Source organism: Mytilus galloprovincialis, chromosome 2 (assembly GCF_965363235.1).
Source record: "Mytilus galloprovincialis chromosome 2, xbMytGall1.hap1.1, whole genome shotgun sequence".
Lineage (NCBI taxonomy): Eukaryota > Metazoa > Mollusca > Bivalvia > Mytilida > Mytilidae > Mytilus > Mytilus galloprovincialis.
Window position 1 is genome coordinate 16,007,757 of NC_134839.1, and position 16,347 is coordinate 16,024,103.

A 16,347-nucleotide genomic window follows, 5' to 3' on the forward strand; every position below is an offset into this window, starting at 1 on the left:
AAACATACAATCGCTTCGGAAGGAGCAATAGACTCATGTGTGTAGTTCGGAAAGCCTTAAAGCTTATTATATATTTGTTTAGAAGTAGATATTTATTTAAAGTAAGAATATACAAATATATCTTACAGGCAATTAATGGTGGTCTCAAAGAATGCAAAAAGAAACAAGAAGAATTTGTGATACTATGGAGAGAACTACCAATAGTTACTGGTATATTATAATATTACAAATATTAAAGATTTTTCCAGTCAATTCTTATTCATTTTCTTTTTAAGCAAAACTTAATTTTAACGGATAGTAAATTTAAAAAAAATGATATCAAGGATGAGTTTATTTACAACCAATACAAAATTATCCATTTGATAAAACACAAAGCGAATAAGTAACGACAAAACACCAACACTTACATACTCCTGTGATAATATTTTGTTAGATTTATTCTTTTCAAGATGTAAAAGACATGCTGTATACAGTCTAGTATTTACATAGTAAAATCTTTTAAAATATCTTATCATAAATAGAATATGAACATTCATTCTTTTATATAAATAAGGCCGTTAGTTTTCTCGTTTGAATTGTTTTACATTGTCATATCGGGACCTTTTATAGCGGACTATGCGGTATTACCTTTGTTCATTGTTAAAGGCCGTACGGTGACCTATAGTTGTTAGTGTCTGTGTCATTTTGGTCTCTTTTGGACAGTTGTATCATTGGTAATCATACCACATCTTCTTTTTTATATTGACATTACTACACTGTGCGAATTATTTCTGTTCTTATCATAGTAGTATGTATTGTAAATGAATTAAATATATTTATCAGCGCATTTTAAAAAAGCTGAACAAGACATAAAGGAAAGAGTTGCTGAAGTGGAAAATCTCAAACCAGATGTTCTAAATCAGGATGACATGATCGCGATATCTCAACTGCATCAGGAGGGTGAAAAAACTAGATCTCGAAAAGAATTCATAGTACAACACTTGAAAATATCCATACAACATATCTGGGATATTGTTAATGTAAGCATTATACTGCTAAGATCGTCAAAGACATCTGGCCGAAAATCTTTCTTAAACTTGAGCGTGCAGTGACATAAGGGTGTTTGCTAGATGTTTAGGCCTAATTGTGATCCATAAATCATACACAGCAAGAAAATCGCTGTTCCCTTGATTTTGATATTTTTCAAGTGCATATAGCGATTTTCATAAATGAATTTAGCAACCAAATCATTGATCTTTATTACACTAATTATTTATCTTGACATTCATGAAGCATTAAATAAAAACTCCTCATAACTGAAATTTTAATTAAAGTTCTTTTGAATTTTGCTTGTTATCGTTATTCCATAGAAACTGTGGCAGTAAATGATATGATGTGTTTGCCAAATAACTGTTTACAAAAAGGCGAAACTTCAACCTATTTAAGTCGAAGAGTTTTGGTTAACCCTTATAGGAGTTTTCTCCCCTTTTGTATTTGAAATCAGTATTTCTCCACAACCATACAAGTGATTGACCTGGAGTCTTTTGATTTGAGTTCACTGACCTATGACCTTGAAATTGAGATCAAGGTCGAAGGTCAAGGTCATGTTATAGATTTTGAATTTTGCTTGTTATCCTTATTCAAAAGAAACTGTTTCAGTAAATGAAATGATGTGTTTGCCAAATAACTGTTTACAATAAGGCGCAACTTCAACCTATTAAAGACGAAGAGTTTTGGTTAACCTTCATAGAAGCTTTCTCTCCTTATGTATTTGAAATCAGTATTTCTCCACAACCATACAAGTGATTGACCTGGGATCTTTTGATTTGAGATCACTGACCTTGACCTCAAAATTGAGGTCAAGGTCAAAGGTTAATTGGACGTTCTAGATTTTGACCTTAACTAAAAATTCTTTCTGGTTCATTATTAAATAATTAAAGTCTTCTGCATAAACCTATTAATCTTATTTTTTTTATATCAGTTTGATTTACCACATTACATTTTCTAACATCGTTTTTTAAATTTCATTCTTATTATCGAGGTGGAAAGACCTTCAATTGTTTTCTGAAGAATTGGTTTTTAATTGTACATGATTTTCTTTATACAGAATAGCTTTCGATTTCTCTGATGATCAGTACAGTGTTGTTTAAACAAATGATAGCTTTGATATAATATATGATAGGTTAAAGGGACAGTAGCTGTCAAATTCATGTTCACCAATTTGACTTAATTTCTCATATTTGATTTATAACCATGTAAAACAAATTATAAAAAAGTATAAAATAAACAATTTATAGAGAATGGTCTCGATCATATGTAGCTTCGTTTCTTGTGTATTTTTGTCGTGATGCTTTCTCATTTACTATCGAGTTGACCTCCAAATACCTCGGATGGTATAAACATTAATATGAATATGAATACAAAGCGAACACGTATTTCATATCATAGATTAAAATTTTATGTTAATCATCGTTTTTAACTGTATAAGAATGGTTTTTCTTGTTCGAATCAGTCCACCAAATGATTTACCGTGGTTTCACTTTCAATGTTGACATTATTTTCCTTTAAATAACAGAATTTGCACACTGCATGCGTTATCATCTATAGGTAAGGGGTTAAATTGCAGTTCACATGAAAACAGATTCAATGAGGTCGAATTATTCACTTGCAAGTGAATAATTCATCTTCAATGTTTCTTACCTTTATTTGACAAAAATTAACTATACTGGCTGCTAAAAGCGAATTATTATTTCACTATTTTACTTTCATTAATGGTTGAACAAACAAAATCATAATTATTCTTTTATATATCTCGTAGCTAGTGTCCCTTTACCATTATCTATTAAAACTATTCCTGAAAAAAGTAAATATGTCACTGTATATCTTTTTTTTCTTTAAGAGCATTGTTCAGACACTACAACTCTCTGTCGAAGAAATAATTCAGATTCAACAAACCTTTCTTGGGATGGATCTACCTAAATGGAAACGCAGACAACAGATTGCATGTAATGGAATTCCAGTAGATACATCCATCTTACAGTCCCTCCAGAAAAAGTAATTATTTTACTTAAAATGCAAATGATAAATGTTAGAGTTAAAGCCTTTGTAAAACCAGTGTCAAAGTAATGATAGGATTTTAGCTATCTGTAACAATATGTACAAGTTTTGTTTTCAAAAAGAACACACCCGCGATATCGCGGTTCCATGACTGAATCAAAATATCTAATTATGTTTTAGCCTTGTTTTAGTTGGTTTGTTCGTCCGTCCGTCTGTCCCGCTTCAGGCTAAAGTTTTTGGTCAAGGTAGTTTTTGATGAGGTTGAAGTCAAATCAACTTGACCCTGAGTACACATGTGCCCTATGATATGATATTTCTAATCTGAATGCCAAATTAGAGTTTTGACCCGAATTTCACGGTTCACTGAACATGGAAAATGATAGTGCAAATTTTAGGTTAACGTTTTTGGTTAAGGTAGTTTGTGATGAAGTCGAAGTCCAATCAACTTGAAACTTAGTATACATGTTCCCTATGATATGATCTTTCTTGATTGAATTGTCAAATTAGAGTTTTACCCCAATTTTACGGTCCACTAAACATAGAACATGATAGTGCGAGTGGGGCATCCGTGTACTATGGACACATTCTTGTTAGTATTGGTATTGTCATGCTGATTATAAGATGCAGTTTTATCTGCTTTCAAAATCTTTCTGTTTGAACCGGTCGACCTGGAACTCATCAATTACTGGTAATATTAATTATTTGGAAAACAAAAGGGCCTAGAATGGAGTATGTTGTAAATCAACAGCATTCAATTTGTCCTATATAAGTTATAAATAAAGTTGATTTTTTTTATTTGCCGTTTGTACGTCATGTCGGCTAACAATTGGAAACTGTACCTACGCCTTATTTTAAGTCTAGAGTATTAATATTCGTATTGTCATTTTATGAAGTCATGCTGAGTAACATACTACTATATGAAACAATGTGACAATGATGAAATTAATAGTGTCAACACTGTGATTATGACCCGTATATATAGCAAATCCCAAATACACCGTTTGGTGGTGCGCCTGACAGATACAGAACGTACAGATAAGGTAATAGGTAATATGTAACATATAATGACATGACTGAAAGGAAATCACATCAGATAGTTCTGGAACTTATTAATTTGTCTAATTGCTTATTGTTTGAAACAGTAATCGATGTAAAAGGGTAAAATTTCAGTATAACCTATCAAGTATATATACCCTTATACAAGTTTGACTTGTAGCTTTCGACGGTTATACGTTTATAAGCTAGGTGAACAAAAACGGTCTTTAGATTTTGGAGTACAGATATTTAACATGTTCAAATTCTGAGTAATACCAATTAATCTGCTTTTATATCGACAGATGTGAGAAGTTACAGACTTTAATAGTAAAAAATCTTCAAGACATTCAAAAGTTAGAAGAAATATTACAGCTCCTACCACTGGAAAAACCTGAAAATTTACCTAGTTCAACCCCTTTTAAGCCACAACTAGCTCAGTTATTAGTCGAATTAGTTTGCGGGTAAGGATTTCGTTTCGATTAATTCTACTGTGTTTTAAAAGACAGAGATTAATAACCTTTTTAAAATGGGACAGAAGTACAGACGTTTGAGAAAGGTCAACCAGTTGAATTCCATATCATTATTATTATTTTCACTTTTAACATTTGTATTAGTTAGTTTTTATATGATTTCTTAACAAGAAACCATTGACTTGCATTTTTCATGGTATTTAAAAAGGCAGTGTTGAATGTTTGGTAGAATATATTTTGCAAAGTTAATCTGAAACGTTTGGTAAAAAGTATAAATAATTACAAAAATACTGAACTAAAATAGTGATTGCACTGATAAATGGAAAAGCAAAGATGTAGCGCTTTGTAAAATATTTAAAAAAAAACCCACACATACCACATCTAAACCCAAACAAAATGAGCAGTGCTTATTTTGCATCTTCGAACTAGGACAAACGAAGATCCTACAAGGTACGATCGATAAAAAAACACCATTTTTAGAGGATTGCATTGATACATTACGTATACGCTTCATCCATGCAGTTAAAACATAGCTGCAGAATTTCTAACGAAAATCCGCCATCATACTGTGTCTGAACAATCTCACCATAAAACTATAACTACAATACCAACCAGTACTTTTAGGGTTCGTGTTGTTTATTCTTTAGTTTTCTATGTTGTGTCATGTGAACTATTGTGTAATGTTGTTTGTCTGTTTGTCCTTTTCATTTTTAGCCATGGCGTTGTCAGTTTGTTTAAGATTTATGAGTTTGACTGTCCCTTTGGTATCTTTCGTCCCTCTTTTAAGCCATGATGTTTTATTACTGTAACCATTGATGATGTATTTTCATTTATTTGTTAAAGCGCCTCTTGCAATTCGTTAATTTTGTTTTTCGTTTGATATCATATATTTTATTTGCTTCCAATGTAGAACATTTATCGTTGAGCAACAGCCACCACAGGTTTTGAGAAAAGATAATAAATTTGAGGCAAGTGTTTCCTTCCTAGCTGGTAAGACTCTAAATGTGCAGTCTCGGTTGCCAAAAGTACACGCCTACATATTGACGTAAGTAAGATTACATTAAAGCATTAGATATATTATAACTAGAATTGATACGTCAAGTAAAATATAATACGATGTATATCATGTACATGTACCTAGATATATATATATCACTGACTCAGACGTACTTATAAATATAATTATTTTCTGTGACTGTATCTTACATTAATTTGTAGGATCCTTTACTATAGATAATTTAGCTGATCTGTAACAATAACATCTTCATGCCTTATATATCATGTACTGCAGTACGCCGCTAGATTAAAACTGGCGTGGAAAGGTAACACACTGCCAGCGAAAGCTCTATTTTTAAGAGCCCAGGTGGTCGTGTGGTCTAGCGGGACGGCTGCAGTGCAGGCGATTTGGTGTCACGATATCACAGTAGCATGGGTTCGAATCCTGGCGAGGGAAGAACCAAACATTTGCGAAAGCAAATTTACAGATCTAACATTGTTGGGTTGATGTTTAGACGAGTTATGAATGCATATGGAAATTACGATACATTTCGTGGATTTAATGCACATTTTTGAATTTCCTTTAATCAGGAACTCTCAAAACCGAAAGATTTGTGAGCCAGCGATGTATAAATACGTAGAAACGGTAACAGCGTTGACGAAAACACTTTAAACCATCATTGTCTAATTACAAAGAAAACAGTGCGTTTCGCCGCTGATGATGAAACATGCAAAACGGGTCCTCAATGCTCTCCAACCTCGTACTTTATTTGGCCTTTTTAACTGTTTTGGATTCCAGCGTCACTGATGTGTCTTTTGTAGACGAAACGCGCTTCTGGCGTATTTACACTTATTTATGATGAGTTAATTTATAGACCATACAATGACTACCGAACATTTTATATTTCATGCGTTGTTTTTTGTCTTCCTTTTTTACATTTGTACCCGACAGCTGATTTACACATGTTTAACTGATTTGGTTATCCATAGCAAAGATGGCTTATGTCGCCATGTGGCGTGAATGAAAATATAGGTGTATATCTTAATCGCTTAATCTTAAGGATTCTAAATTCTGGAATAGAAAGAACCTGATAAAGATTATATTTCATTTATTTGTTTTAGTAAAGCACATTTGATTTTTTTTAGATAGTAATCATTGTTAGAGCACATTTTATTTCTTTGTTTTAGTGAAGCACAATCCAGAACTGTTCAAACAAATCAGTTTGATAAGTCAACAGTTAGAGACCTTTTGAACAATGAATCAACAGTTGAGATTCTTCCATCTGGAAAAGTTCACGCTAAGTTTAAAAACCTGGTATGTTGGCCATATTTCTATAATTATAATTTCGAATTGAAATCTTGATTTCGTAGTTTAAATTACGTTTTAAATGATAAATTTGTACAAACTATTTGCTAGAAAACGAACTGTAAATTAGGTAATAAAGGTAACGTTGTGACAGTTGCAGAAAATTTGTGTTACGCGTGACGTATAAATAATTTATTGTTCTCATAAAAATAAGATGTGGTATGATCAATCATTATCAGTGTGAAATACAGATCCAGTTTCAAACGAATTTGAAAACGCTCCGTCGTTCAACGTTCTGTTCTAAAGACCATTGTGACCTGTGCTTTTCTAACTTTGTCGTCATGATTAACACCTTAAATATACTAATTACCATTAAAGTGAAACAACGTGTTGTCAGATCCCCTTGTTCGCATAGCGTAGACATCAGATCTGTGCAATAATGAGACTGCATTAGGATTGCCAAAAAGGGAAGCACACCGATGACAAAAAGTAAAATCACAAAAATACTGAACTTAGAGGAAGATCAATTGGGAAAGTCCATAATCACATGGCAAAATCAAATAACAAAACACATCAAAAACGAATGGACAAAGTGACTGAGATGCAAGAAATTGTACGTAGTGTTAACCCTCTCTACGATGATGAGCAAAACCCATACCGTATAATCAGCTACAGGGGGAAATGTCAACCAGTTCAAAAGAGACTTATCCGGTTTGGTGTTAATGGTTTCTATTTTCATATCTAAGGGAAGTGTTATCTTCAGATTTTAAATACATATATTTCTTTATATTGCAGGTTTTAAAGGACTTCAAACGAGAATCAAGAAAGGGTGGTCAGGTATTTTTCTTTTCTTAATATCATCGTTTAAAACTCAACCTTCAAATCAATACGTTCAAAAAACAATACAAACATTATGTATCGAAAACAATTTAACAATAACTGAAATCTTATCTAAATATATTAAGTAACAGTTTTATTGCTTAGAACTTATCCTGCGTGTTGGTCATCCCTGTCTTTGTTGTATCTTTAAGAATACTTTGAATAAACAAGATCTTAGTCTCTGACAAATGTGATTTATAAATGAATGCTCCTTTTTAGAATTTTATGTAGGTTTAAATCCTGCTTTTTAAACAAGATGCACTTGGGTTAACGATTCAGTCAGTAGTCAGCAGTTCGGTGTTGACATGAATATCAATTATATGGTAATTTTTTTTTAATTCCTGCTTACAAAAGTATAAATTTTTCGAAAACCTTAAATTTTTTTGTATCACAGGCATAGATTACACTAGACATATTTGGCACAACTTTTAAAAAATTTGGTTCCTTAACGCTCTTCAACTTTGTACTTGTTTGGCTTTATAACTATTTTGATCTGGGCGTCACTGATGAGTCTTATGTAGACGCAACGCGCGTCTGGCGTATTAAATTATAAGCCTGGTACCGTTGATAGCTATATAATAACAAACCTGTGAAAAAACAAAAGAAACATTTAATTCAAATAGTTAAATTATACATGTTAAATGCTATAACAATGAAATTACGAACTCTTCAATATTTTTTGTTTGTTTTCTTATAAATTGTCTTGACGTTGTCACGGAATACATGTGATGTCATGAATTGTATTGGGAATCAAAATCTTTGGAATGCACCAGATTATTGTCAGCTCATCAAAATTACGGATTCTTATGAATATACATGTATCCAATATACGATATTGTATTGATTAACTGACTTTATATATCAGATAAATACCATGAAACTAGTATCTAATTACGTTATCTGACATTTTGTGTCTGTTTAGTTTATGGCCCCGCAACGACGTTGTCGGTGTAATATACTTTTACCCTTGTCCGTAATTCAGTCATTCCGCAAGAAACCATGATACGGAGTTTTGTACTAAACGCCTTCAGATATAAGGATGATATTTACCTTGATGAGTTACAGATCAAGTTTAAGTTTCGTTCCGCTCTGCTAATTTTTGCCGAAATTACTGGCTTTGGACTTTGATAAATTGTTGAAAATCACAGTTATACGGCGTTTTTATTCAAAACGCCTGCAGATATTGGGCTGATATTTCGTATGCGAATTAAAGATGATGAGTTACAGATCAAGTTAAAGTTAGGTTCCGCTCCGCTAATTTTTGCCGAAATTACTGCGTTGGACTTTGATAAATTGTTAAAAATCACAGTTATACACACTTTTTTCTTAACGCCTTCAGATATTGGGCTGATTTTTGGTATGTGATTAACCCTGATGAGTTAGAGATCAAGTTTAAGTTCCCCTGATTTTTGTCAAAATTAAGGGTTTACGACTTTAATAATAGTTAAAAATCACAATTATACAGACTTTTTTTCTATCGGCCTTCAAATTTTGAGTTGATTTTTGATAAAAGAGGGACGAAAGATACCAAAGTAACAGTCAAACTCATAAATCTAAAACAAACTGACAACGCCATGGCTAAAAATGAAAAAGACAAACAGAAAAACAATAGTACACATGACACAACATAGAAAACTAAAGAATAAACAACACGAACCCCACCAAAAACTGAGAGGTGATCGCAGGTGCTCCGGAAGGGTAAGCAGATCCTGCTCCACATGTGGCACCCGTCGTGTTGCGATTACAAATCCGGTAAATAGTCTAATTCGGTAGGTCACATTCATGAAAGGGAAGGGGATTGTATTTACGACGTAAGGAACATATCCGATATCATTTGTGAAACGGTTATTCCATAACGGTCAACCAACTCGTGATGGCGTCCATAAAATTTACGAAGGGATGATTTCAACTTCACCATTTGGAACTCTTGGTTTAATAGCTTCCTTGTGAGCAGTAACCCTCTATCAAGAAAATCATGATAGGAAATGCAAGCACGGGAATATCGTATCAATTGGGAGATATATACCCCGTATGCAGGTGCTGCTGAAATGTTGCTACTTAGAAATGGAAAGCTGAAATCATCTCTTTTGTCGTAAAGTTTTGTTTTCAACCGACCCCCATTGTCAATTTTTAAATGTAAGTAAAGATATGAAGCCGACTTAACTGTATCTGTAGTATCCTTTTTCTCCAATTCGATGGGATAGATGCGTTCCACATAGTCACCAAATTTTGAATTGTTTAGTGAAAGAACGTCATCTATACAGCGGAAAATAGAGTTAAAGGATATTGCCAACTTCTTATCTTTCTTCCTAAGAAGTTACTGCATGAAGTCAGCCTCATAATAATAAAGAAACAAGTCGGCAAGTAGAGGGGCACACTTTGTTCCCATTGGGATGCCGACAGTCTGTTGAAAAACACGTCCTCCGAACGTTACAAATATGTTGTCAATCAAGAAATCAAGCATCTTGATAATATCGGTTTCAGAGAATTTTTTGTTTGAATCAGAGTGATTCTTTACAAAGTATGATTTGTCCCTCCCTAAGACAAGATACTTGTATCTACGTTGGCCATTCTTTTTTATGAAGCAAAGTAATATCAACTCTTTCAATTTGTCTTTTAGTTTTGAATGTGGAATACTTGTGTAAAGAGTAGAAAAGTCAAATGTTTTAATACTGTTACAAGATGAAAGAGAGTTAGATTGTATGTACTCTAAAAGATCTTTGGAATTTTTAAGTATTCACATCTGATTCACGCCACCTCTAGAATAGGCAGTTTCACAATAACTTTGAAGCCCGTCTTTGATTGCTGATAAAACAGATGTTAATAATTTAGAAAGAGGTTTCGTGGAGCACTTGGAAGACCCAGCAATATACCGTTGTTTGTAAGGACACTTATGTAGTTTAGGTATCCAATACAGTGATGGAAGATCCAGTTCTTCATCTTTGGTTGAAATACCAAAGGAACAAAGAACAGACCTATGATTATCCAGGATTTCCTCTTTGGTAATTGTCGTGAGGGTATATGTTGAGTTTCCAAGTGAATTGTCTATACCTAATTCGTTTATCAAGCAATTAATGTAGTGACTTTTACAGACAAAACGATGTTATTTGGGGCTTTGTTTGCGGGGACAACAACATATTTATCATGGAGGTCGGATAAGTGTTTAGCAACATTTGGGTCTTTAAACGTAAACGTTTGACGTAGCATGGGCATTGATAGACCCATTCAGTTTCTTGATTCTGATTTGTATTAACGACCTCACTGCCTTAATCCATTCAGATAGAGTGTCTACGTCTTCCTTTTCACGTTTAGCCCATTGCCTGGCATAATCCTCGACTGAGTTCATCAAAATTTTAAATTGTATTTCCAATTGATGGATTTAGGCTCACGATATTTCGGACCTTTCGATACCACATTTCGTTGAGAAGTGTTATTAACAATGTTAAGGTCACCGGTAATTACGTGGCCAGCAGAATTATATATGAATTGGGAACTAGCACAAGTGCAATCAGGAGGTTTAGACTTGAAGTCGTCAATATCGAGATTCTGCAAAACGCGTTTGTAATTGATAAGTGAGACGACCATCATGTTTGTGTCCACATGTGTTGTTTTAATTTGTTGAGAAGGGCAATTCGTGTCGTTTTGACACATCTCGTTTCCTTCTAAATCAGTTTTGTTCATTAAATGACTGAAAGGTAGAAAATCATGTATTCACTTTAAAAATGCATATAGTAAACCAATATGTTGCTGCACATTATGCAATATACGTCAAAAGCTGTAATCAAAATTTACCAAACAATTAAGGAAAAGTAAATCAGACAACTTTAATTTACCTTTTTTTCTTTAAAACAAGTAACTCTCTTTATCAATTATCTTTTTTTAGAGAATAGCTGAGGAAAAATATTGCATACTCTTCGAAACAAAAATAAAAATAGGAGAATTTGATTTACAGACACCTCTACTGGTAAGTACATATCAGTATACGATTTTAGCATAGTGAAACAATACCTAGTTAACATCCGTTTAATTTGAAAGTAGCACATTCAAAATATGATGCTTCGATCCGAAGCTCTGCTCTCAATTTGATTTTACTACAAACAAACAAACCAACCATTTTGACAGACTAATAATATAGATACTCGAATAGGTAAAGTGCTACATGACCAAAAAGAGTATACTGGTCGTTGGTTCATGCATGTCTGTCATTTTATTTTTCGAACATTATTTTGTAAGTTTTCTCAGTTGAAGCAATATCCACTTGTCAAAGTAAAGACGACACAATAATCGGTTAACATTACACAGCTACAAAAAAAAAGAACACTGTAACCTAAGCATCGGCAAGACAAACCAATTCTCAACAAAACTTGGGGTGTGCTCAGGTGCTAAGGATGTAAACAGGTCCTGCTCCTAGTGTGCCAATTTTTCAAGACGATTTCACTTCTTATTCCTTATGATTATTCTTAAGTAAAAAAAATAGTTGTTGGGCATAAAAGAGGGACGAAAGATACCAGAGGGACAGTCAAACTCATAAATCGAAGAAAAAAAAAACGCCTGGCTAAAAATGAAAGTAGACAATCAGACAATAGAACACTAAAGGATAAGCAACACGAACCCCACCAAAAACTAGGGGTGATCTCAGGTGCTCAGGAAGGGTGAACAGATCCTGCTCCACATGTGGCACCCGGCGGCACATTTTTTGTTTTTAAACTGAAGAATGTCATGTGAATGCCGTTTTATAAAGACGACATTGTGAAACTGCTCATTTTAGTTTGATATATTTTGTGTTTTATGTGGAATGGGGTCATTGAAATATTTCATCTTACTTTTAAGGCATTGTCAGTTCCTGTAATAATTACTAGTCATGTTAATCAGGAGTGTCAGGCTCTTGCAACAATTTCATGGGATCATCAATTCTCTACTCTGGTAAGTGTGATCTGCACGATTGTACGGCGTAAAAATCAAGTCTAATAAGTCAATAAAAACAACACATTTAGAAATTTATAACTTTCCGGTAAAAACAAATGAATTAGGTGCTTGTAAAAAATGAAATCACCAAAATACAGAACTCCGAGGAAAATTCGAAAAGGATAGTTCCAAATCAAATGGATCAAAAGCTCAAACACATCAAACGAATGGATAACAACTGTCATATTCCTGACTGGTACAGGCATTTTTCTTATGTAGAAAATGGTGGATTGAACCTGGTCTTGTAGCATGCTAAACCTTTAAATTGTATGAAGGAGAGTGTTTGGTCTAATTGAAACACTGAGAGAATACGACATACTGTATTAAATGACACACAGGAACATGTAGCACAACAAATAAATCCTAATGGCAAAACCAAAATACAATCATCGGAAACTAAACGAATCTAGGTTTATTTTGCTAAGGAAAGCTTGAGCTAGCATCGAGGCTAGCATACACATTGATCTTTTCACTATTAATTTTAGTGATGAAGTATTTCAATCGGAAAAGGTATTTGATTTAAGATTTTGTAATAGTAATTTTATTTTTCCATTCACTTAAAAGTAGTACGTTCAATTTTTTTTTTTGCAGCCCAGGACTTTATTTGAAGTGCCGTCATCAGTGCCATGGCATGAATTAGCGAACCTCTTGAATACAAAATTTAAACATGAAACAGGACGAGGACTAACTGAAGATCATCTTAATTATCTTGCTTCCAAACTCTTTGGTAAGAATCTGAATGTTTATGAGTATATATCAAATAGAGCCTACGTGGTCCAGTGGTTTAGCACATTGGGCATAGTGCAAGGCGATTTGGTGCCACGATATCTCAGTAGCACGAGTTCTGCTTCCTCAAATTTAAAGATCTAACATTGTTGGGCTGATATTTAGACAAATAATATATTTATTACTTAAAATTGAATTCTGCGTCCACACTAGTAGAAGTATAAAAAAAGTATTTTCAAAATGCTCTTTATGTACTCTAGTTTTCTTCATTTTTCTCCAACCGGTTTTACATCTTTGTGATAATCATTGATGATTATGAATGTGGCTAATGATAATTTAACGTCACGATTATTAGTCCGTAACAATATATAAAAGGGACTTAACCATTACACAAGTAGCGTCTTATCTGTTTATGCTTGCTTTTTACTTTAGACTGGACATATTTTCTTATTTATTCTCATTTCTTCAGGTCGTCAAAACTGGTAGAATGTGAAAATATAGTATTTTGATAATTTATTGGTAGCGCATAAATCCAGGTGTTCACTAACGTTAATGATACTAATCTCAATGCTCTTCAACTTTGTACTTGTTTGGTTTTATAACTATATTGATCTGAGCGTCACTAATGAGTCTTTTGTAGACGAAACGCGCGTCTGGCGTATTAAATTAAAATACTGGTACCTTTGGTAACTAATTGAATATCCCACAATATGAAAAACCGCATTATTTGACAGAAGGAGATATATCATCTTTATTTAATTTTGCATTGGTGAGTAACTTCTTTAAAGATTTTGATTGTCTGTTCCTTTTTATAATTTTCTGTGTGGCAAGGGCTCTTTTAATTCTTTGATCTTTCATCAGTGTTGGTACATTTAGATAAATTATTTTATATGTGCTAACACTTCTATATTTGTCGGGTTGTATGATGAGACGTATGGTAATACTTGTTTCGTATTAATTACCGTGTTTTTACGGGCATCTCGTCCGCGGCTCGACAATGATTTTTTTTATTCCTTTTTTTCAAATATCAAAAATTCCTTCCTGGGTCAAAATGTTTTTCGGTCTTCTTAGTTCTTGGATATCTATAGATTTTGCACGTTCAATTCTACTATTGATTAACGATTTTGGATACTGTCTTTCTCATAGTATTTCGTTTAATTCTTGAAGTCTTTTATTTCTCATTTCAATACATAGTATTTCGTTTAATTCTTGAAGTCTTTTATTTCTCATTTCAATATTAGAGACAATAGTACAAATTCTTCTCCCCAAACTGAACGGTATGTTTGTTCTTGTGTGTTTTGGATGACAATAATTGAAAAGTAAGTATTGCTTGGAATCTGTCGGTTTAAAGTAAATATCGGTTTCCATTTCAGTATTTTTTTCTATTATTAAAATATGTAGAAACGGTAATTGTATAGCACTCAATTCCATAGTGAACTGGAAACTTTTGTTGATATCATTGATTTAGTTTTTAAATTTATTTCATTTCTCTAAACTGGATGTCCACAATATGAAAAAAGCCATCTAATTAACGTTTACAATTATCTAAAATGTATGTTTAGAATTTGAAATCGAACTGTTATTTAGATCGTTCGTTCTTTTGAGATTCCAAATACGCCATTCCTTAACTGGTATAAGTTGGGACAACTTGTGCTCCAATGGCTGTACTGGATATCTGCCTGAAAGATTTCCCAATGAAGTTAAAAGTTATTTTCAAGACTAAATTTGTTTTGGGACCTATTATCAAATTGATCAAAAGTGATGTCCAAATGTTAGCCTTCTTTCGAATTCTTGACGTTCTTTGGTATGCCGAATCCAACAGCGTATATAAATTTTGGATTTTGGATCATAATAGGTAAATAATTTTTTTTTCAAGTTCGAAGACATTCATACGTGTCAAAAACCTATGCTGTGTCTAATAATTGATCACAATCCAAATTAAGTGCTGTACCTAACTTGAATGTACTGTTCATATTTGCACCACCTGATCAACGTTCGACTTCTGCGGTCCTTTAAAGTCATGCCTTGGGTAACATTTTATGGGTTTTGTAGTCAATTTTCAGACTTATCTACTGCAGTTAATCCAGTACAATTCAGACAACTCACTTTAAATCTATTCATACTGTTCAGTACTTGTTATTTACCTGTATAAGTTAATAACATACCAATTTACCTGTATGAATTGACAACATACCACTTTGAAAAGTTACTGAACAGTACTGAATTGACTGCAAACATTTTATTTAACAGAACTGAATTTACCGTAGTTTATAAATCTGAAAAATGGACTGAACATGACTTTCATACTCCTTGGTTCAGACTTTTCAAATCATCTGAGGATCAAAATGACCGTTTAGACGTGTTTGATCGTGAAAGGGATACCTTTCGTGACTTGATGTAAGATTATGACGTTCATATGCAATGTTTGTCGAGGTAACTTTAATCTTTACTAGAACACACCCGTGACTGAATTGAAGTATATAACTATGCGTAAGCCTTGTTTTAGTATTGGTATTGTCATCTGATAAAGTCATGCCGATTATAAGATACAAAGTTTTCTCTGCTTTCAAACTCTTTCTGTGTGAACCCGTCGACCTGGAACTTATCAATTATTGGTAATATTAATTATTTAGAAAACAAAAGGTCCTGGAATGGAGTATTTTTTAATCAACAGCATTGTCCTATATTAGTTGAAAACAAATTCAAAACTGTACCTATACGACTTAGTATTCGTATTGCTATCTTAGAAAGTCTTACTGATTAAAATAATATAGGGAACAATTTGACATTCATTGAATTAAGTGATGTCAACCCTGTGATTATGACCCGTGTATATAACAAAATCCTAAACACACCGTTTGGTGGTGCGCCTGTCAGATGCGGAACGTACAGATAAGATAATAGGTAACAGGTTCAGTTACCACATATTTTATT

The 16,347-nt window shown here is 33.2% G+C and overlaps 1 protein-coding gene across 1 annotated transcript in view; it reads left to right on the top strand.

Annotated features, from left to right (window-relative positions):
* The window catches only part of LOC143062998 (signal transducer and activator of transcription 5B-like), a 42,018-nt gene that overhangs the window by 15,097 nt on the left and 10,574 nt on the right, over window positions 1-16,347 (top strand). The window contains exons 6-15 of the mRNA XM_076234875.1: window positions 129-210; window positions 823-1,019; window positions 2,879-3,033; window positions 4,374-4,532; window positions 5,452-5,586; window positions 6,726-6,852; window positions 7,639-7,680; window positions 11,606-11,686; window positions 12,553-12,645; window positions 13,279-13,414. Coding sequence (XP_076090990.1) covers window positions 129-210; window positions 823-1,019; window positions 2,879-3,033; window positions 4,374-4,532; window positions 5,452-5,586; window positions 6,726-6,852; window positions 7,639-7,680; window positions 11,606-11,686; window positions 12,553-12,645; window positions 13,279-13,414 — 1,207 coding nt within the window. The remainder of the gene's footprint in view (window positions 1-128; window positions 211-822; window positions 1,020-2,878; window positions 3,034-4,373; window positions 4,533-5,451; window positions 5,587-6,725; window positions 6,853-7,638; window positions 7,681-11,605; window positions 11,687-12,552; window positions 12,646-13,278; window positions 13,415-16,347) is intronic.